The sequence below is a fragment of the Dermacentor albipictus genome, chromosome 6 (assembly GCF_038994185.2).
Source record: "Dermacentor albipictus isolate Rhodes 1998 colony chromosome 6, USDA_Dalb.pri_finalv2, whole genome shotgun sequence".
Classification (NCBI taxonomy): domain Eukaryota; kingdom Metazoa; phylum Arthropoda; class Arachnida; order Ixodida; family Ixodidae; genus Dermacentor; species Dermacentor albipictus.
In genome coordinates this window covers 98,573,438-98,594,537 of record NC_091826.1, presented here as the reverse complement: position 1 = coordinate 98,594,537, position 21,100 = coordinate 98,573,438, and the positions used below count along the sequence as shown (strand labels likewise).

General features: G+C 48.3%; 1 protein-coding gene across 4 annotated transcripts in view; it reads right to left on the bottom strand.

Annotated features, from left to right (window-relative positions):
* LOC139061301 (calcium-activated chloride channel regulator 1-like) overlaps positions 1–21,100 on the bottom strand; it is a 228,341-nt gene that overhangs the window by 8,706 nt on the left and 198,535 nt on the right. For all 4 annotated transcript variants that reach the window (XM_070541077.1, XM_070541078.1, XM_070541079.1 and 1 more), the window contains one exon: positions 18,921–19,097. In XM_070541077.1, coding sequence (XP_070397178.1) covers positions 18,921–19,097 — 177 coding nt within the window. The remainder of the gene's footprint in view (positions 1–18,920; positions 19,098–21,100) is intronic.

Genomic DNA, 21,100 nt, shown 5'->3' with positions numbered 1-21,100 from the left:
CAGATCTGCTAATTTGAACTACTTTATAACTATAGAAGAATTTCAGTCTTGCTTTAAACAATCAAAAGATCGTGAATTTATTATTATGCGATAAGCGTTTGCACTATGTAAATAAACTTCGAGGTCAAGCTGAATTGAAGATGAAGGGCCTTGCTAGACATGACCCGATGCATGCGCTACTACGTTGCTCAACGAATCGTTCAATAACATACTTGAAGAAAAACAGCGCTAAAATTATATGAAGGAAAAGAAGAGCATGTACGACGGGCAGGCACTAAACCAGAAATCATGTAACTCTGTCGATTTGTTTTGGAGTTGTGAAGCATATTTCTCAATATGTAAGTCCTAACAACCACGTATCTTTATTTTTGCAAGAAATAAAATACCTCTAAATGGATTTCACACATTATCAAAACGCATTTGATTCAGTAGAGATACCATCAGTCATTGCGGCATACGGGAAGGCTCGACAGCTACCTTGTTTCTACACAAGAAAACTAGAAGGGTGTGATGACCCTAATATGGGGCAAAGGTTCGTGTACTCAATGGTTTGGTTGGTTCTCTTAGGCGGAGCCTCCGAGAAACCAATTGAGGACAAAGCCATTGGTTTAAACACACACACAAAGACTTTTAATCAAACTAAAAAGAGGCATAAAATAAATAGAAGGAAATAGAAAGTATGCCTAAAATAAACACTCAAGCAGACATTGCGGCAGGGAACACGTATAGGGCTTGCATGAGGTTAACGGGTGCGTGAGTCCGGGCTTGCCACGAGGGCGGGGACGCGTCACAGTCTCAACGCGGCGACAAGCTGGCGAAAGGAGTGGTGCCGGTCTCACCGTAGGTCGCGGTGTAAGCTGACCGACCGGGCGACCGGAGCGCGCCAGCTCTGGCTAGGCGAGGTAAAGCAGGCGGCTTGGTGGCGCGAGTAGACGGCGTCGGCGTTCTGAACGGGCAGCTGGCGTAGAACGCGAGCCTGAAGCCACACTATTCTCGTCTCGCCCACGGGCGCAGAAGCTCGAACGCCGGCCTCGGGCAGCAGGTGGCAAGGCAGACGGGGCGGCGTTCTTGCCGGGCAGCTGGCGTTGAACTCGGGCCCGTAGCCCGACTGTTCTCGTACTGCCCACTGGCGCAGAAGCTCACCGGCGTTGAGGAGCTGAGGGCACGCTCGGGTAGACGGGCAACGCACAGGAACAGGTTGGCAGGAGGTCCCGGTCAGGTGAAGTCCTGGTGGGCTCGTGTCCGGAACCCGACGGCCCGTCTTCAACGCCCGCTCCGGTGGTTGACCTCCTCCTGCCGTCGCCTCCTGGGACTCTCCTGGCGTCACCCCTGCGTCTCCTCTGCGTGTCCCCACCGTCTGCCAGCGCACCACGCTTTTAACGCGACAGCGTTAAGGAGCTCATGTCGCAGAAAAGACGGTGTCGTCGGTGTCGGTGTCAGCGTCGTCGGCGTTGGCCGTGAGCGATAAATCCCAGCAGGCACTTCATGAATAAAAAACAACTTGCAAGATGGGCTGGGTGGGAATTGAACCAGGGTCTCGGGTGTGTGAGACGGAGGCGCTACCACTCAGCCACGAGTTTTTTTTTTCTTTATTGCCTGTTTGCAGCACAAACCAATAACACATTCAAACGCTAAAACATGTCAACCACACTTTGGCTAACATTATATATTAAAATCGCTTCAGCTTGATCAGTTCATCAAGAATAGCCACCCACTCGGGAGGCTCACTCTGGGCACGATATATTTCCCGAATATACGCGACACTTTCGATGAAGTTTATCCTCGCCGGACGGGTATCGACATCCGAGTGTCGCACTGCCATTCTCGTTTTCCACAGACTGTGGAGGCCAAGGAGCATAAACATATCGTACGGAACTCCTCCTTCGTTATCGGTTGGCAAATATCGAATACCAAGAGGTGTAATCGGTAGTTCTTTTTTAAGTGTACGTTGTAAGACATCCCAATGAAATATTGGATCCCAGCAATCGATGAAAACGTGTTCAATGGTCTCTGGCTTTTTACAAAGTAAGCAGTTTACTGTCCATGGCACATATATTCCTTTTTCGTCTAACCATGTTTTTACGGGTAGCGTGTTTGTGTGTAGCTTAAAGAAAAACGTTTTTTGAGAGGGCCTAACTGGCATTTTTTTCACCCGTTTCAGTACATCATCTCCTTGGCCTCCCCAGTTTACAGACCTGTACAATGGTATTGGCAACATTGTATCATCTAAGTCTTTATACAGTGTTTTTCTTGTCCCAGAACATAGATATTCCATGGAAAACCGCACACGCAACATACGAAGTGAATCAACCACTTGGCGCAGATATCCCCTAATACTTCCTCCCTTCACATCACTAGTCGTTACAACATATTGCGGCAGTGCTTTTCCCAAACGAACTTGAATTACAGTGCGTAGAAAATCATTTCTCTGATCCCGAAAAAAAAGAAAACGCGACACAATTTGTCTAATAAACAAATGCGACAGACCTAGCCCACCACTTCGAGCTGAACGAAACAAATTGGTTCTGCTTATCCTCTCCCAACTGGAAGCCCATATGAATACGGCAAAAACACGGTGCAGTTTTTGCACACTTGAACGACATATTGATAACACTTGCATAATATACCACACTTTCGCTACTAAAAAGAGATTGCACACAGAAGCACGTCGAAACATTGACAAATCTCGGCCAAGCCAACCCTATGATTTTTCACTCATTCTATCAGCTTCATCGGACCAGTACTGTGCGGTATCAAGTTTAGCAGGATCAGGAAGAATGCCTTCCTTGGAGACAACGTGGCCTAATATGGTCAGTTTTCGAGCTGCAAATCGGCACTTTTTAAAGTTAAGCTGGAGACCAGCATTCCGGAGACAGGTCAAAACTTGATGTAAACGCCGAAGATGGGTCGGAAAGTCAGGAGAAAAGACGACAACGTCGTCGAGGTAGCAGATGAAAGTATGCCACTTCAGGCCACGTAGGATGCTGTCCATCATGCGTTCGAAGGTGGCGGGTGCATTGCACAGACCGAATGCGTTACAGTGAATTCATACAAGCCACAAGGTGTTACAAACGCGGTTTTCGAACAGTCAGCGTCAGCCATGGGCACCTGCCAGTGGCCAGAACGGAGATCTAAGGAGGAAAAAAACTCCGCTCCTTGCAAACAGTCAAGTGCGTCGTCAATATGTGGCAACGGGTATACATCCTTTCGGGTAATCTTATTAAGCCTTCGATAATCGACGCAAAATCGTATGGTGCCGTCTTTCTTTTTAACTAGGACGACTGGTGATGCCCAAGGACTACTAGAAGGCTGGATGACACCGCGATTGAGCATATCGTTCACCTGGTCATTGATAACGCGCCTTTCAGTCGCCGATACTCGGTAGGGACGCTGTCGAAGTGGTGCATGGCTCCCAGTGTCGATAGTGTGCGAAACAGTCGTTGTGCGGCCGAGTGATGTTGCTTGGTAGTCAAAAGACGAAGAGAAGCCTTGGAGCAAGCGAAGAAGTTCGTCGCGCTGTTTAGTCGTAAGGTCACTGGCAATAGCTGGCGTAAAAGAACGCGGCAGTGACTGAGGAGGCGATGCCTCGAGAGCAGCAAGATAAGTGGAGTCGTCCATCGTGTCAAATATTGAAGATGAGGTGAGTGGCTCTGCTCTGCCAAGGCTTTCACGGCGGCGTAGAGTAATTGGTTCAGCCGATGGGTTGAAGACGCACATGACAGAGGCACCAGCTTTGAACTCCAGGACGGCGAACGGCAGTGGTAGTGAACGGCGGCGAACTAAGAGTTCAGACGGAGCGAAGAGTACTGTGCCGTCATCTACAGAGTCGCAAGAGATACTGACAAGAGTGGAAGACCAGGCAAGTATAACGGTGTCATCTGAAACAGCGATTTTGCGACAATGGTCCTTATGGTCAGTGATAATGTCGGTCTAAAACTGAAACAGCTCGATTTCAGCGCGGGCGCAGTCAATGATCGCATGATGGTGGAGAGAAAGTCCCAACCTAATATGACGTCGTGTGAAGATGATGGCAACACGATGAATTCTATGATATAGAGGACCTCCTGAATTACGACACGAGCAGTGCAGGCGCCGGATGGCTCGACGTGCTGCGCGTTGGCAGTTCGAAGAGACAGTCCAGAAAGCGGCGTCGTCACTTTTCCGATCTTTCAGCAACTACGGGCATCTATCGCTGAAAGTGCAGCGCCGGTGTCGACACGAGCTAGCGTCAATGTTCCTTCGATTGCGACTTCAATAACATTCTTCGTAGAAATGTGAGGCCTTATACATTTCGCTGGCACCGCAGTTCTCGCCTCCAGAACTGCGATATTTATTTTTCCTGGCGCATAGGGCTCCGCCGCCGGTGCATGGGGGAAAGCGAGCGGCGGAGAATGCGGTGTCGACGGCAGAAGGAGATTCAAAGGCGTCCGAATAGTTGCGGCGTTGTTGGAAACGTGGTGCATACGGACGCACATTGTTCGGGACGTTCGGTGTAACCAGGCGACCGTGACGTGCCACGTGTCCAGCACGGCCACAATAAAAACAAATCGGACGGTTGTCTTCCGTACGCCAATGGTCTTGTGGTCGTGCATAGTTCGACAGTGGATGGACTGCAGGGGATACGGGTGGGCGCAAAGGTGGGCGAAGGGGGCCGTAGGTTTGTGGCGCAGGCCTCATCTAGACTTCGGCGTACGTCAGGGGAGCGGCCGTTGGAGCCTGTTGAAGAGAAGGCGAAATGTGGTCGGCTACCTGCTCCTTGATGATAGATTGGAGAGTGGGCGCCAACGGAGTACTCGGCTGGCCGTTTGCAATTGGTATCAAAGAAAGCTGACGAGCCACCTCTTCACGGACGAACTCCTTGATCTGTAGCAGCAGCGAAGTGTTATCCGGGGTAGCACCCAAGCTCGACATTGAAGTGGCCTGAGGTGTAGATTGGCGGGTGGCTACGCGTTGTTTGCGCAGTTCGTCAAAGCTTTGACACAGACTGACGAGTTCAGAGACTGTCGAGGGATTTTTCGCCAACAGCATCTGGAAGGCGTCGTCTTCAATGCCTTTTAGGATATGGCGGATCTGCTCGGCATCAGGCATTGCGACGTCAACGCGATTGCAGAGGTCGACAGCATCTTCTATATAGCTCGTAGATGTCTCCCCGCACTGTTGCGCACGGCCACTCAAACGTTGCTCAGCTCGAAGCTTGCGAACTGCGGGGCGCCCGAATACCTCTGTCAAGTTAGTCTTGAAGGCCATCCACGTCGTCAGATCACGTTCGTGGTTGCGGTGCCACACGCTGGAGAGACCGCTCAAGTAAAACGACACGTAATTAAGTTTTTTGGTGTCGTCCCAGTGGTTGTGGATGCTCACCCGGTCGTAGTCAGCGAGCCAGTCTTCGACAGCATGGTCTTCTGTACCACTGAAGATGGGTGGGTCGAGTTGCCGCAGCGGGCCGGGGCAGACCACGGTAGTCACCGGGGCAGCGGGTTGTGGTTGTGGTGGTCCTTCTTCCGGCATTATGAAGACGGGCTGCAGTGTCCGATTACGAAGTTCCAGAATTCTGGTTGTACCCCGCACCTCCACCAATTGTAAAGGGGGTTTATTCGGCTCGTAGAGCAGCAGCGACAAACTCAGCACCAGCAGGCAGGGCGCAGCCAGCGAACGAACTGGGTACGTGCCACGCGATGGCAACGGGGCTTTTCAGCCTGCCGATCTTCTTCGTCACAAGACCAACACATTTCCAAACCTACATAGATACAGTAAAATGTTCCCACATACATATCGCGGCATCTGCCCCTGGTGCGGCGACACACGCCCTACACTCTTTCACATCTCGTGGGGGTGCGAGGGCAAACATCAACACCTAAAGACTCCTAGCACGTCATTTGAGCGGTGGGAGGTACAGCTGACCGGCGATACCCTGGCGGGACAAGAAGCTCTCGTCCAGCAAGTACGTCGAGCAGCCATGGCCAGTGCAGTCCTGGAATGAGGACACCACCCACTCGACCTCAAGAGCAACCAGCTCGATGGTCCGAATAAATGTTTTCTTTCTCTCTCTGAATCCTCAAAGCCATGTGTTGATTTGGTACACAGGCCTGAGCCCTTCAAGGTGCCCATAGTGTCACAAACAGTTTTTGTCTGATTCCAGGGACGCAGTAAAGACCCCTCAATACTTTTGTGGAAACCAAACACGATTCCACAGGAGCCCTGACATTTTCAGGTTCTTCTTGATCATGGTGCGAACCCTCCGACGTGCTATCTTTAGCCTGTAGAAGGTGCTCGGTTCCAACGTTTTCAACCAGGCCCATGCACGGCAGCTCTGAACCCTGCACGAACCAGTCATCGCCTGCGCTGTGCTCACGCGGCACTAGTAGAGATATGGAAGCAATATGCTCCTTGTCTTGTGACCATACCTCAGTGTGTTTGCCTACAATGGCATCATTACAAGGTGTCTCCGTGAGACACTTTTTGGTCGCCAAGACCTGAGGCCATGTCGGAAGGAACCCTCGGGTCACCGCTGCACTGCTGTGCTGCATCCTCAACAATGGACGGCGTCCCTTCAGAGCAAGCATCCGCGAGTGCCTTGCCGCGCACCCTGCGAAGCTCTTCCCCCAGGCGTTCCCTCTCAGCTGCCTGTTCTGCCACTCGCCTGTCGTGCTCTGAGCTTTTTCGCATATTATTACCCATCTGTCTTGAAACCACATCTTCAAGTCTGCCCCGTGCAAACCCAATCGCTGGGCGACGGTGGCTAAGTCAAACAAACTAATTTCTAGCTGTTTCTTGCCCAGATATGCGCCCTCAGCTTCCGCGACTTTAAGCCGTAACTGCTAATTATTTTCCTCTAATCCAAGGTCCTGCGTCTTGGCTTCGCGCTCCGCTGCCCGCTCTTCTCGCGCCCGCGCTTCCTGCTCGTTCAACCATGCCCTCAACTCCGCACCTTTTAGGCTCATGCATTCGGCTAGGGCTAACAGATATCGTGTGCTAGCAGCCATAGTTCCTAGCCTTTAGAAAAAAGATCCAAACGAATGGCTTTGTCCTGTCGCGGACCCAATTTGTGATGACCCTAATATGGGGCAAAGGTTCGTGTACCCAATGGTTCGGTTGGTTCTCTTAGGCGGAGCCTCCGAGAACCCAATTGAGGACAAACCCGTTCGTTTGAACAAACACACAAAGACTTTTAATCAAACTACAAAGAGGCATAAAGTAAATAGAAGGAAATAGAAAGCATGCCTAAAATAAACACTCAAGCAGACATTGCGGCAGGGAACACATATAGGGCTTGCATGAGGTTAACGCGTGCGCGAGTCCGGGCTTGCCAGGAGGGCGGGGAGGCGTCATAGTCTCGACGCGGCGATGCGGCGACAAGCTGGCGAAAGGAGTGGTGCCGGTCTCACCATAGGTCGCGGTGTAAGCTGACCGACCGGGCGACCGGAGCGCGCCAGCTCTGGCTAAGCTAGGTAAAGCAGGTGGCTTGGTGGCGCGAGTAGACGGCGTCGGCGTTCTGGCCGGGCAGATGGCGTAGAACTCGGGCCCGAAACCAGACTGTTCTCGTCTCGCCCACGGGCGCGAACGCCGGCCTCGGGCAGCAGGCGGCACGGCAGACGGGGCGGCGTTCTGGCCGGGCAGCTGGCGTAGAACTCGGGCCCGTAGCCCGACTATTCTCGTCCTGCCCACTGGCGCAGAAGCTCACCGGCGTTGAGGAGGTGACGGCAACGCTTGGGTAGACAGGCGACGCACAGGAACTGGTTGGCAGGAGGCCCCGTTCGGGTGAAGTCCTGGTGGGCTCGGGTCCGGAACCCGATGGCCCGTCTTCAACGCCCGCTCCGGTGGTTGACCTCCTCGTGCCATCGCTTCCTGGGACTCTCCTGGCGTCTCCCCTGCATCTCCTCCGCGTCTCCTTGCGTGTACCCTCCGTCTGGCAGCGCACCACGCTTTTTCTTCTGGTCTGGCCGATTTGGCATTCTCGGATTGGCTGCCTTAAACCCCATGGTCTTTTCTAATTGGTTGCTTTTATTCTTTTTATTGTTTTTCAAGCGCCGCGCGTTCTCGTGCCGGACGCTCTTCGGCGTCGTTGTTTTCCTTCTTCCATCTTGGCGCACGTGCACTCAGTGTCGTCTGCTGTTGACCGTCCCGATCACCGCAACATGTCGCGCACCACACATCACAAAGTACACGTATCAAGAAAGAGGTCTGGCAAGGCGACAGAATATCTTCTGTGCTATTCACTGCATGCTTAAAAGAAGTATTAAATCCATTATTCTGGGAATGCTCAGGAATTAGGATCAACGGCTAGTATATCAGCAACTTCCGGATCGCAGATGACATTGTCCTGTTCAAGAACACTCGGGACGAATTACAACAAACGATTGAGTATCTAATCTTAACATCGAAAGTATAAGGGTGGGGTTGAAGATTAATATGCAGATGACAATGATAACGTTGAACAGCCTGGCAAGAAAACAAGAATTCAGGGTCGCCAGTCAGCCTCTAGATTCTGTACAGGAGTACTGTTAATTTTTCATTTATACACAAGGGACCCTGATCATGAGGAGGAAATTTACAGGAGAACAAAATGGGTTGGAGTGCTTACGGCAACCATTTACAAATGCTGACTTGGAGCTTACCAGTGTTGAAAAGAAAACTACATAATCATTGCATTCGAGCAGTGCTAAAACATAGGGCTGAAACTTGGACATTAACAAAGAAGCTCGAGAACAAGTTCTAGACAGTACAAAGAGCAATAGAAAGAAAATTATCTGTTGCGACGTTAGGAGACAGGAAGAGAGCAGTGTGGATCAGAAGCAAATGGCGATAGCCGATACTCTAATTGGCATAAAGAGAAAAAAATCTACTTGGGTGACCTTTTAGTACAAGTGGTGGACCATTGAAGTTACACAATGAAAGTAATAAATTTGCAGCTAGAAATTGGAATAAGCTAGCGCGAGACAGCGGAAATAAGAGATAGCAGTGCGAGGCCTTCACCCTGAAGTGGACATAAAAATAGGCGGAAATAACTTTATTGAGTCCTGAGGAAACCCTCCCCACCCACTCTTGGTTTAGTGGTCGACAGGGGTCGCGGGCTGCACCAACGTTGGGACGGGAATCCCGTGAGCCTCCGCCCTTTCGTGAGCCCTCTGGACGGCCCGGAGCAGGGTCTGGTGGTCGTCGCTTCGCAGGGCGTCAACCCAGTCTTCTTCTTCATTGAACATGGTGGCCCTTAACGCGGAGCATTGTCAGAGCATGTGCGCTAGCGAGCAGTACAATTCGCCACAATTCTCACATTGCGGCTCTACCTCTGATGAATAAAGGCTCAGTCGGCCTCTCGAGGGGAACGACCCTGTCGGAAGCATTCTGAATATAGATGACTGTGGTCCAGTGCGTTTAGCGTGGGCGAGCGGAAAGGTCCTCCTCGACAGAAAGTGAGAGAGGCACAAAGGAGAGATACCCCGACCTGCACCACTAGTGTATCGCAGGTGGTCCTCCTCGACAGCTGATAGTGGGTTGTTATTTCGTTGAAGGTGAGCAGCGGGTCTCGGTGCTCCCCTCCCTCCCCACCACTTCGTCGCCAAGATCGCCGCTGTGCGTGAGTCCTCGCGCGCGCCCGTGCGCCAGCTCGTTGGCGTTGGGAAAGTCGGGGTGCACTTCGGCCCCCGTGTGAGCTTGAAACCATTTGACGATGTGATGACATGTGGCTCCCTCGCTGCCGAAAACGGCCGCCGTTTCCGGTGATATCCATCCCGATGCGAATGCTCTCGACGCCAATCGCGAATATCTGTACACGTAAGGACGTTCAGGGTCTCTCATTGCCATGACTATTGCCACCTGTTCGGCCACCTCCGACGTTGAGCCCCTGACCAACGCTGCGTTAATGATCATACGATCAAAGCGTATCTAGACGGCCACGTACCAGTCGCTGCGACCGTACTGGGCCGCGTTTACAAATGCCGCAAGTCTCTGGAAGTTGGCGGTCGATTTCAGCAGTGCTCGGGCCCTCGCTTTTCGGCGCCCCTCGTTGAACTGCGAGTGGACGTTTCTCCGAAGCGGTTCTACCTTTGAAGTGCCCCTGACCGCTTCGTTGAGCGCGACATTGCGTGCGTTGCACTCTGCTTCTGCATTTTTCCCTGCTTCTTCTAGGATGCGTCTGCCAACCCTCGTGGTGGACAGCTGCACGACCTGTGCCATGGTCTGTGCTTCGATGATTTCTGCCAGTGAATTGTGGACCGCTAACCGATCGAGGCGCTCCATGATTGGAGTGATCGGAAGACCTAGTACCCTCATGATGCTCTTGCGCATCAGTGTATCTTTGCCGCGTCTCTCTTGGTCCATTTTAGCGCCGAGGCTAGGAAACGTACGTGACCCATGAGGAAGGCGTGGTAAAGTCTCACGAGATTGCTCTCGCTGATCCCTCCCTAGCGGTTCGTAACCCTGAGGATCAGCCGGAGCATGTTCTCCGTTTTGGATGTCAGTCTCATGACCGTTTCCGTGTTGCTGCCTTTAGCCTCAATAACAGCCCCAGAATTCTTATAGTGTCCGTTCTGGGGATCGGCTGGCCGGCACTCGTGTGTAATTTGATCGGTATTTGATCGATTGGCGTCAAATTCCTCATGGTTTGTTTCGAGGGTGTGTAGAGCAAGACTTCCGATTTACTGGGTGACAAACGGAGACCCGTTTTCTTCAGGTACTCTTCCGTTGTGTCCGGCGCCACTTGAAGAGCCCGCTCGACTTCTGCGTCGCATTCTCCCTGGCACCACACCGTAATGTCATTTGCGTGCAGGGCGTGATTGACGATGATCACTCGCGTCAGCCGGTCGGAGAGCCCTTTCATTGCTTGATTGAATAATAATGGGGAGAGCACCACCCCTTGTGGGGATCCCCTCGCACCCAGCGTGTTCCAATCGGACGTGGCCTGTCCTATTTTGATCGTGGCGCTCCTGTCTCTAAGGAAGGAGCCTATGTAAGAGTGGACTTTCCGGCCGAGCCCCTCACCGAGATCGTTTCCATTAGAAATCTGTGTTTCACCGTGTCAAACACTTTCGTTAGGTCCAGGGCCAGTATGCCCCTGGTGTCTCTGGTCATGCCGCCAATTATATGCTTTTTGAGCAGTAACTTTCCGTCCTGTGTAGAGAGACCCGGTCTGAAGCCCACCATGTTTTGTGGGAAGAGGCCCTCTCTGTCTATGTACCGCGATACTCGGTTACGTATTGCATGTTCCACCGTCTTACCTAGGCACGAGGTTAGTGATATTGGCCGCATGTTCTCCGCCGCAAGTGGTTTACCGGGTTTCGGTATTAGTATGACCGAGGCCTCTTTCCAGACCTCTGGTACTCGTCCCGTTCGCCACGCTCTGTTGATTTCTTTGGTGAGCTTCTTGACCGATTTTCCGTCTAGGTTTCTCAACAGTTTGTTCGAGACCCCGTCAGCGGCCGTCGCGGGGCGTCCGTTGAGGCCTTGTAAGGCATCGCAGACTTCCGATTCCATGAAGGGCGCGTCGAGTTCTTCCACCTCTGCCGATGTATTGCGGATAGTCGCCGTCGCCAGACGGGCCCAGTTGCAGATACGTCTCCGCCAGCTCATTTAGGAACTCGCTCTCTCTTTTGCCCTGTTCTTATTGCTTGTGCAAAGTCCTATCGATTGCCAATCTCTGATTGCTTTTGGATTCCCTGTCGTCGAGCAATTTCTTTAAGAGGTTCCATTTGAGCCTGGTTCTCATTTGTCCGTGTAATGATGCGCACACCTCATTCCACTGTTGCTTGGAAAGTTCGATCGAGTGCGCTTCGATTTCCCGGTTTAGTGCCGCTACTTTTTTTCGCAGTCTGCGATTTAGTCCTTGCGTTTTCCACATGGCCGTGATGGAATTCTTTGCCTCTTTTAGGTGTGCCAATCTCGCGTCCATCCTTTCCACGTTTGGTTCAGTTTGGACAACCCTCGTCGTGGTGCTAACGCCCTCTTTGAGCCTTCTAAAAAGGCTGTCTTGGTCCGCGTATTCGCTTGTGTCTTCCTTCCTTATTTTGCGGAAGGCGTCCCCGTCGGTGACCTTAAGCTCGCACGTTCTTGACGAAGGTCAGGTCGGGCGTCGTGTCCCACGCCACCGACGTGCCTAGTTGAGTCGGAAAGCGGGAGTCTGTCATGAGCTTTAGCGAGCTCATAGTGACTGCTTCCAACCGCCGCTCTCCCTTAAGCATTGGCCTTGCATAAACCCAGACTCCATGGCGCGCGTTAAAATCTTCTGCCACTATTAGCAGGGCCCCCTGGCCATTGAGGTTGCCTTCGTTATTAATATTATTATGATTACAGTCATCATCATCATCATCATCAACAACAACATCATCATCATCACTGTATTTTCCCCACTGAATCCAAGGTGAAAAGGGAGAGCCGGAAAAAAAGCTGAAATTTCTTAGGCTTGACAAAGCTCCGGTCTCCCAAACAGGCATGGTTGCGGCAGCTGTAGCCATAAAATGACGCCTAAAGTGTGGATGTAACACTATTTTAAACACAATTATGTGCAGACACTCTCATGTTATGGAAACTAGTTATAATACAGTTCCGTAATATAACTCCCAGTGTACAACTACAATCTCTGATCTTCCATATTAGTATTTAACACAGATTCAATCTCACATATCAGAAGAGTGCAAAAACACTATACATACATACATACATGTACACACACACACACACACACACATATATATATATATATATATATATATATATATATATATATATTTATATATATATATGTGTGTGTGTGTGTATATACATATATATATAACAAATTTCATTGAAGTGTGCAATAAACACGAGTTGGCACCAGGAAACGTTCTTTTTCTAGAAATTATTTTACATACCTGGAAATATATATATGCACCTATGTTAAAAACTCGACAATGAAAATCTGCATATAGGCTGCAGCTTTCGCGATAGACACCCCGGCAACGTAGCCCAGGGCGTCATCACATCCTCGAATTTTAGAAACGCGAAGACTCCCTTTGCAGCATGCAGTTTAGAACACAAGCACTGCCACGTCGTCCAGCCACAATCACTGCAGCGGCTGGATGCTAGGAATAATAGTTACCAGTTTAAACGTATAGACAACGAGAAGACATGAAAAGTTCTGCGGAACTGCTAGAGCAGTTAATAATACACACCTCTATGAATAAATCCAATATTTTAGTTTTGTTGAGAGAAAACACATGAACATTTCGTTGGTTGAAATAGTTAAGCAGGGAAGGTTGTGTATGTTTAAGGCGTTGACAGCCATAATTAAAATAAATTATGGGGTTTTACGTGCCAAAACCACTTTCTGATTATGAGGCACGCCGTAGTGGAGGACTCCGGAAATTTCGACCACCTGGGGATCTTTAACGTGCACCTAAATCTAAGTACGCGGGCGTTTTCGCATTTCGCCCCCATCGAAATGCGGCCGCCATGGCCGGGATTCGATCCCGCGACCTCGTGCTCAGCAGCCCAACACCATAGCCACTGAGCAACCAGGGCGGGTGACAGCCATAACTAGTACGTGAGAAAAGAATCTGCCATGTAGCCTGGCGATGATTTGAATATGTACTTCTATTTTGTTGTAAAGTTGCCAGTGTTAGGAATGAATCGAGTTTTCCCAACATTGCACTTTATAACTTAGTAATGTTTTGAATTTATATATGTCACGAGCTCTGATTATTCTGTTTTGTTGTAAAAGCCCTTGCGTATGTTCGAAAAGACACACGTTCGCTATCGACCGAATCGCGTTCTTTTGAAGTTTTTCCAGTGTTGGAATATTTTGCGCTGTACGGTTACCCCATATAAGTGAACCGTAACTGAGGTGTGAATAGAAAGGAGCACGATAAATGAGACGCTTAAACTTAAAAGGTAATGCACTTCGATTTCGACTTAACACACCAACAACTTTTCGTACCTTTGAGCAAACCTGACTAACATGCTCATTCTAGGACATCTGCACTGTGAATACTACGCCTAGGGTTTTTATGGATGATGTAATGTTAATTTTATATGGACCCAAAAGAATATTATCTGGCAATGTAGTAGAACTTGCTGGAGAATGAAAACCAACGCATTTTGTTTTGGTTTCATTGAGGATGAGGCCGTTCGCCTTAGACCATGCTCGAAGTCCTACACAAACGGAGCTTGCTATGGCGTTTTTTCGTTTAAATCTTTACATGTAAAGAAAACAGAGCAGTCATCTGCCTACGCGACAAATATACACATATCGCTTACTTGTACAATATCATTAATGTAATACAGGAAAAGTATCGGGCCAAGGATGCTGCCTTGGGGCACACCCGCTGTCAAAGGTTTTATCTGCGATCTGTTCCCATTAATTTCAACAAAGTGATGTCGGCTTTCTAAATAGGATCGGATAAGTTCAAGTGTTATTACTCGCAAGCCATATTTTTCCAGCTTTATCAGCAGGAATGTATGGTTGACTCTATCACAGGCTTTGCTGAAGTCTAAGTATAAACATAAAGTCAGAAATTATTTTTCAATGTTCTCTAGAATAAGCTCCTTCTGTATACTTAAACCAGTTTACGTAGACCGTTTTTTCTTAAACCCGTGTTGACAGCCGGTTAGCAAGCCACGTTTTTGCGAAAATTTATCAATACGAAAGTAAACATTTTTTCGAGTCCCTTTGATAGCACAGAAAGTATAGATAAAGGTCGACAATTGCCAATATTATTTTTGTCACCTCCTTTGGGAATAACTATTACTCTCGCTTCCTGAATACTACACGGGAAAACTATGGTTGACAGAGATATATTAAAAATGTGCATTACTGCAAGTACAAGTAAGTCTGTAACGCACTTATTTGCCCTAATTTCTAAGTAATCTACGCCTCGACTGTGGCTATTTTTCAAAGATTAACACGTTGTAATAACCTCAGGGATGCTAGTAGGCTTGAGGAATAAAGATTCTCTTAATGAAACTACATGCATTGTATCTTGAATGTCGTGATCTACGCATCCTACTTCAACGAAGAAATTGTTAAAGTGGTTCGCAAGTTCTGTACCATCTACAAATTGCCATAAATGTTCAACGTATCTGTTCTTGTATTGACTGACTTCCGATTTAATGTTTCGTTAATTTTTTCCATACTTTGTAACTCCTGCGCATGCAATCATTGATAAGTATACGGCTGTAGTAGTCATTTATCGCCTTTTCTTTTTGTTTGTTCAATTTATTCCCAAACTATTTATATTCTTTCCACGTTGACAAGTCCTTCGACTTGATAAAACATTGATAAATCTTATTGTTTTGTTGATTTGCCTAATGAGTTCTTTCAAAATCCATAGCTTGCGCGACTTTCTTCCACTCCGATAGTTTTCAAGCGGAAAGAAGAAGTATTGTAATGATTAGAAATTTAGAGAGGTGGGCCGGATAATGAAGCAGCTGGCGTGCTACTCTACGTAAGTGAAGGGGAAGAGGGGAAGAGGGGAAGGGTCACAATGGGGGATGATAATGGGAGGAACGAGGTGAATGTCACATTACACAAATGGTATCACAGGCGCGAGTCCAGGCCCATGTCACCTAGGAAACGTGAAAGTGCACGCATCGTCTCTGTCGTCTGCCAACTCTGTGGCCACGCGCCTAGCAAGAGGTCCTCCGACAGTGGCCCATTGTGTAAATGTCTCAATGTATCTGCCAATGTCAGTCTTTCTCGCGCATACTCAGGGCACACCACGAGCACATGTTCTACAGTCTCTACAGCGCCACACACTGAACAGTCCGGGGAGTCTGTCCTTCCAATAATGTGCAAATATTTGCGCGTGAAGGCGACGCCTAATCGCAGTCTGTGTATTAGGCATGTATGAGGGCGTGCAATTCCACGCAGAATAGGAAATTTCATATCGGGATCCAGGCTTTTAAGGCGGACGTGACGAGCATCTGGCTGGGCCCAGTATCTTCTCGTCGCACTCCTCATTAATTCCGACAGGAGGCATGTGATGTCCGGTCTGGAGAATGGCACGACAGTTCGCAGGCCATTGCTGAGGGCGCGCCTTGCTGCAGCATCGGCCATCTCATTACCGTTGAGCCCACAGTGTCCCGGGATCCATTGAAAGACTATGCGGTGGTGTTTTTCTTGAGCGTATGAAAGTAGCTCGGTGATTTGCAGGGCCAGAACCTGATATGCGGTGTGGCGCAGGAAGCATGCCAAAATTTGCAGGGCGGGTTTTGAGCGGAAATGATTCAAACGTTCCAGCGGAAATGATTTGAAGTAAAGTGTTTTGAGTTAGCTCATAAACTTATTGTATGATTCATTGGAATCTTCAATGGCCAAAATATCGCTCTAGTTCATTTCGCGTATGGCTTCTCTGAATTTATCTAGCGTTTGAGCCGATATATTGCGGTACGTTGTATTTTCAGTGCATGAACCTTTAGCGGTGCCTTTGCGCTCTAGAAAAAGATATATAGGCACATGATCGCTGATCTTGCAGCATATGGCACCCGATGCCGTGTTATCGATAGCCGAGTTTATTATGAAAGTGTCTAGTAATGATGACGTAGTGATAGTTATACGCGTCCAGGTTCTGATGATGCTGTAGAAGACACTGCACTCTAGGATAGATACAAATTGCGCAGGAGGTGGCTAATTAGTCATCATGTAAATGTTGAAATACCCGCCCAGTGTAAGCACATAGTCGTTTTCAGTTACGTATGACAGAAGGTTATCTAAAACTAAAACAAAAGCAGAGTGGCTGGCATTAGGGGTCGATACGAAACCGCAGAAACCGTCTTTTCTTTCTTTATGGATAAGACTGCGTAATTTTCTGTGGCTGTGCTATATTCTTTAAGAATATCATACCCTGTTAGAGAAGTTACAATTGTAACGCCACCACCTCTGCTTCTCTTGTGGTTCACGAAGAAATACTCGTATCCTTGAGGTATATAATGTTCCGTGTCGTCATTGTACTAAGTTTCGGTAAACATCAATAGGTCGAATTTTACCTTAAAATTATGGAATTTTACGAGCCAAAATCACTTTCTGATCATGAGGCACGCCGTAGTGGACGACTCCGGAAATTTCTACCACCTGGGGTTCTTTACCGTGCACCTAAATCTAAGTACACTGGTGTTCTTGCACTTCACCGCATTGAAATGCGGCCGCCGTGGCAGCGATTCGATCCCCCAACCTTGTGCTCAGCAGCCTAACATCATAGCCACTGAGCAACCAGGGCAGGTAAAATTTTACTTTACATGATTAGATTAGCACAGTGACTTCATCCTTTTTGTTCAGCAGTGACCTTGCGTTCAGATGCATGAACGTTAGCAGCTTTGCTTCGCTGCTAATTTTGTGTCTTAATGATTTCCTGAGGAATCACACAGGCTGAAGATGCCATCTCTACTTCAGGTATGAATGTTTCAAAAGTTGTTTGTTAAAGGCTTGCGATCTTGCTCAGGTCGCCTTCACGCCTGATGCGAACGACAAGTGAAGTCTCTGCGACGCACATGAATGATGCCACTCTTCGCCCACACAAATTTCTAGCTGCGTTCACGTTTGCGTGCACTTGCCTTTCCTAACATTTTCATCACTTCGGGACAAAGGTGTTCATTTGCAAATACAGGAGATTCAGTGGGCAAGCGAAGGGATGCATTTGTTAGACTTTTCTTGTGCGACTTCTGAAGACCGTCATCTCGTTTGTTGCAGCGTTCAAACTGAACAATTATATTTGTCTGATTTTCCTTTTTTGTACGAAATCTGTGACAAACATCCATGTCCCGGCGTGCTATAAGCTCGCCAACCACTTCACCAATTTTCTTTAGTACTACAACCAGATTGTTATTTGGTTTCTCGACTAATACTTTAATTTCAAGATTTCGATTAAGCGTATACTGCTCGGACTGCAAGAGGCCAGACTGGCAATCTTCCAAATGCTTCTGCAGCGTAGAAACATTATGTTGTAGTAGTTCATGTTCTTTCTTCAGCTCATTATTTTCACGTAACGTTGCCATCAATTTTCCATTTGTATCATCAAGGCTCTTCCGGAAGAAATCCATGCTTTTCTTCATTTCATCAATTTCAGTGCGCAAGTTTCTCTCTTCGGATCGAATGCTTCGTTCTAGCGCTTCTTTCGATGTGAACGACTGTCTATGGTCAGAGGGTGGGCTGTACACCTTCACTACGAATACGCTCTTTTTCAGCCAACTGTTCGGTAGGATTTCGACCGTGGTTACTTGCGCTTTCACGTTGCCTAATTTCAAATCTCATTCCTGGAAAGTGCATTTGTTCGCGACGAGGATCGCCACTCCGCGCTTACCCTGTTCGAATTTCGACGAGGCGACCCGGTAGCCGGGCAGGGCAGCCTCGCTACCCTAAGTTCCTTGTAAGATCATGACTTGCGGTTTGTCCGCCTGTGAGACAACGAACTGTAGCAGCGGAGCGTTGCACTTTTTGAAGCTAGCACAATTCCATCGCCACACGACCAGCTCTATAGTTGAGTTGTTCGCCATGATTGATACCTTGGATTTGTTTAGCACCTGCAGGCGCCATCTATGCTTCGATACGCATCACTCTTGTCGCGAGCGCTACCCTGCTTTCCGCTAGTTGCTGGACCATTAGCTGCAAAGCGCTAATCGACTGCTTAATTCCCAATAGGATACTACTGGACTCAGGTTCCGCCAGGCTTCTCTCCTCCGTCAGGGGAGGGGCCCTGCGTTTGACCGAGCGAACTGACTGCTCCCCTTGTGGGGTCGGTGCACTTTGCGGCAACTGCTGTTTCCGAAATAATTCAAAATCCGCCCTCATTTGCTGAATCTCCGCCTTGAGGCACGCGTTTTCTTCCGCTAGCTGCGCTATTCTAGCGTCTTCTGAAAATTCTTCTGAAATATTATGACTAATATGATAACATCTCATTAGTCATTTAAAGACGAGAGAGACTACGCATTGCACGTTAATGAACGAGAGATGAACTCACGAGGAAGTGGTCCTTCCCCGTCCCAAATTTTGGCATCAGGAGGGAATCCCGGCCTACGGTACGCATGGCTGGTCTTGTTGTCCCCGTAAATGTATGCCCAGATGGCATACCTTCCTTCGCCCGTGAACTGGGTGAAGAAGCCACTGTACGTACCATCATCTGCCATGATATCAGGACCTGCAAAATTAGTACGAAGACTTGTTGAAAACGGGATTATATAGCAGACTTTTGACTCCATCAATTTCTTCAGACTTAAATGGTGTAGATATGAGCCAAAGCGATGTGAAAGTAACTTTTTTTCAGCAGATAACACGTAAAATGGCCGATCTGGAAATTTCCGAAGTATGTGGTACTTTATTTTTCAAATATTTCGTTACGTTTGTTCTCTACCAGTTCACACCTTGGATTTAGGAAACGATGATTCTAGCTTTTTTTTGTATCGAAGATTTCATGTTTGGTAAATGGTTTACTGGTACTTACCATTGTCACTGTGTCATTGAGTGTGTGATTGCACGGCCAGCTGCGCACTGAAAGGCCTTTTTGTTTTGCCCCTTCTTACAAATCTCCCATACGAAGTTGAGAATATAAATTGAAACAAATACTTTTTAAACAAAAAGGCTAGAGTTCACAGAAAATTCACTATATCATAATCATACGACACCATTTGCAACACAGGACCACCCGTCTGCTCCGGACACTCAAAGAAAAAATTTTCGACCACAGTTTTCTTTTATAACGTTATTGTGAGAGAAATCACATAGACATTCGCACCACATCCATGCCCTTTAGATCTCGATCGGTGCCACGGTAATGCTTTTGGTATCGAGGGCACTTGAGTGGCCAGCGCACCAACAATTTAGGGTCATGCGATATTCTATGTGTGGGGAAGATAGCGAAGTTCAGAAAGTTAGGTAAAGAAGGGAGATTTGTGGTTTACTAAACAGCTTACTTTCAAGGCCTTATGAGACTCCCTGCGGAGAATATAACACAAAACTGCGGTACTATTCCTTACGGGAGAGCTGAAAGTTTGGCCATTCTCTCAGCATGCCAATGATGCTTGTGGCGCATTTACATGCCTAACCTTTGCCCCCTGGCTTCGATTCACCCTGTGACTTTGCAAAAGAATCATTTGATGCAATATATTGGCGCATAAATGTAGCATTTCCCAACCATTATGCGCTATCTAAAGACTGAAAATGGCTCATTCATACTGGCAAATTGCAGAGTTCACGTGACTACGTTGGTAACAAACTGACTGGTCGCCTATTATACGGCTGAAAACAATCAGTTTGGTCGGCAGCCTGTCGTAGCAGATCATAGCCTGTCGGTAGCAGCGCCGGAGCTCCAGAGTGGCTTGGTCGCAGGATTTTTACGAATAACAACTTGGCTGCCAATAGAGAAGGAGACACACGCAGCCTTCTGTTGCCTCTGCAGTGGAACCAATGCGTTTTTCTTCAATCCCTCACATGAACATTGTCAACGTGCAAACTACAGCTTTGCAGATTCGTATTGCACATACCTTAGTGGCGATGCAACAGGTACAGAACAAGAATAGTAGCAGTTTTACCTGAAGGACCAGCAGCGATAGCAAGGTTTCGCGTTGCTCTTTATCTCTAAGGACGGTATTCGAGAGTGTACGTGGGTGCGAATTCGTGGAGCGATGCTGCACGCAAGTTAACTCGTGCTGGGTTGCAGAGACAATGCCCTGGCAGTTAGCAAACATCTAATAACGTTTGCATGATGAAGAACGCGGACAGTAGTGTTGCAGGTGTACCATATCAAGGTTGCACGAGTTGCACGAGACAGAAGAGAAGCCATGTGCCATCGCAATACGCATATCAACATTGTCACTTAAGTACTTGTGAAAATTTTTAAAGTTTAAATTCCGCATCAGAAGCGGGCGTCCTTCATGTGAAATTAAAGTACGTGTTTTCATGTGTGGAAACCGCGATATGATACGGGACAAGCTAATGAGAGCGACTGCGGAATAATTTTGACTTACAGCATTTATACTACGTACACCCAATGCACAGCACGCGGTGATAGCAGCGCGACGTTGAAGGCACTGCGCCACCACGGCGGGTGCAGTTCACGTGCAGTGGATGCGCTTCACGTAGGCTCCGTGTTTGAGGATCCACTCGACCAGATTTACGACTCACCGAGACATCAAAATCGCACTA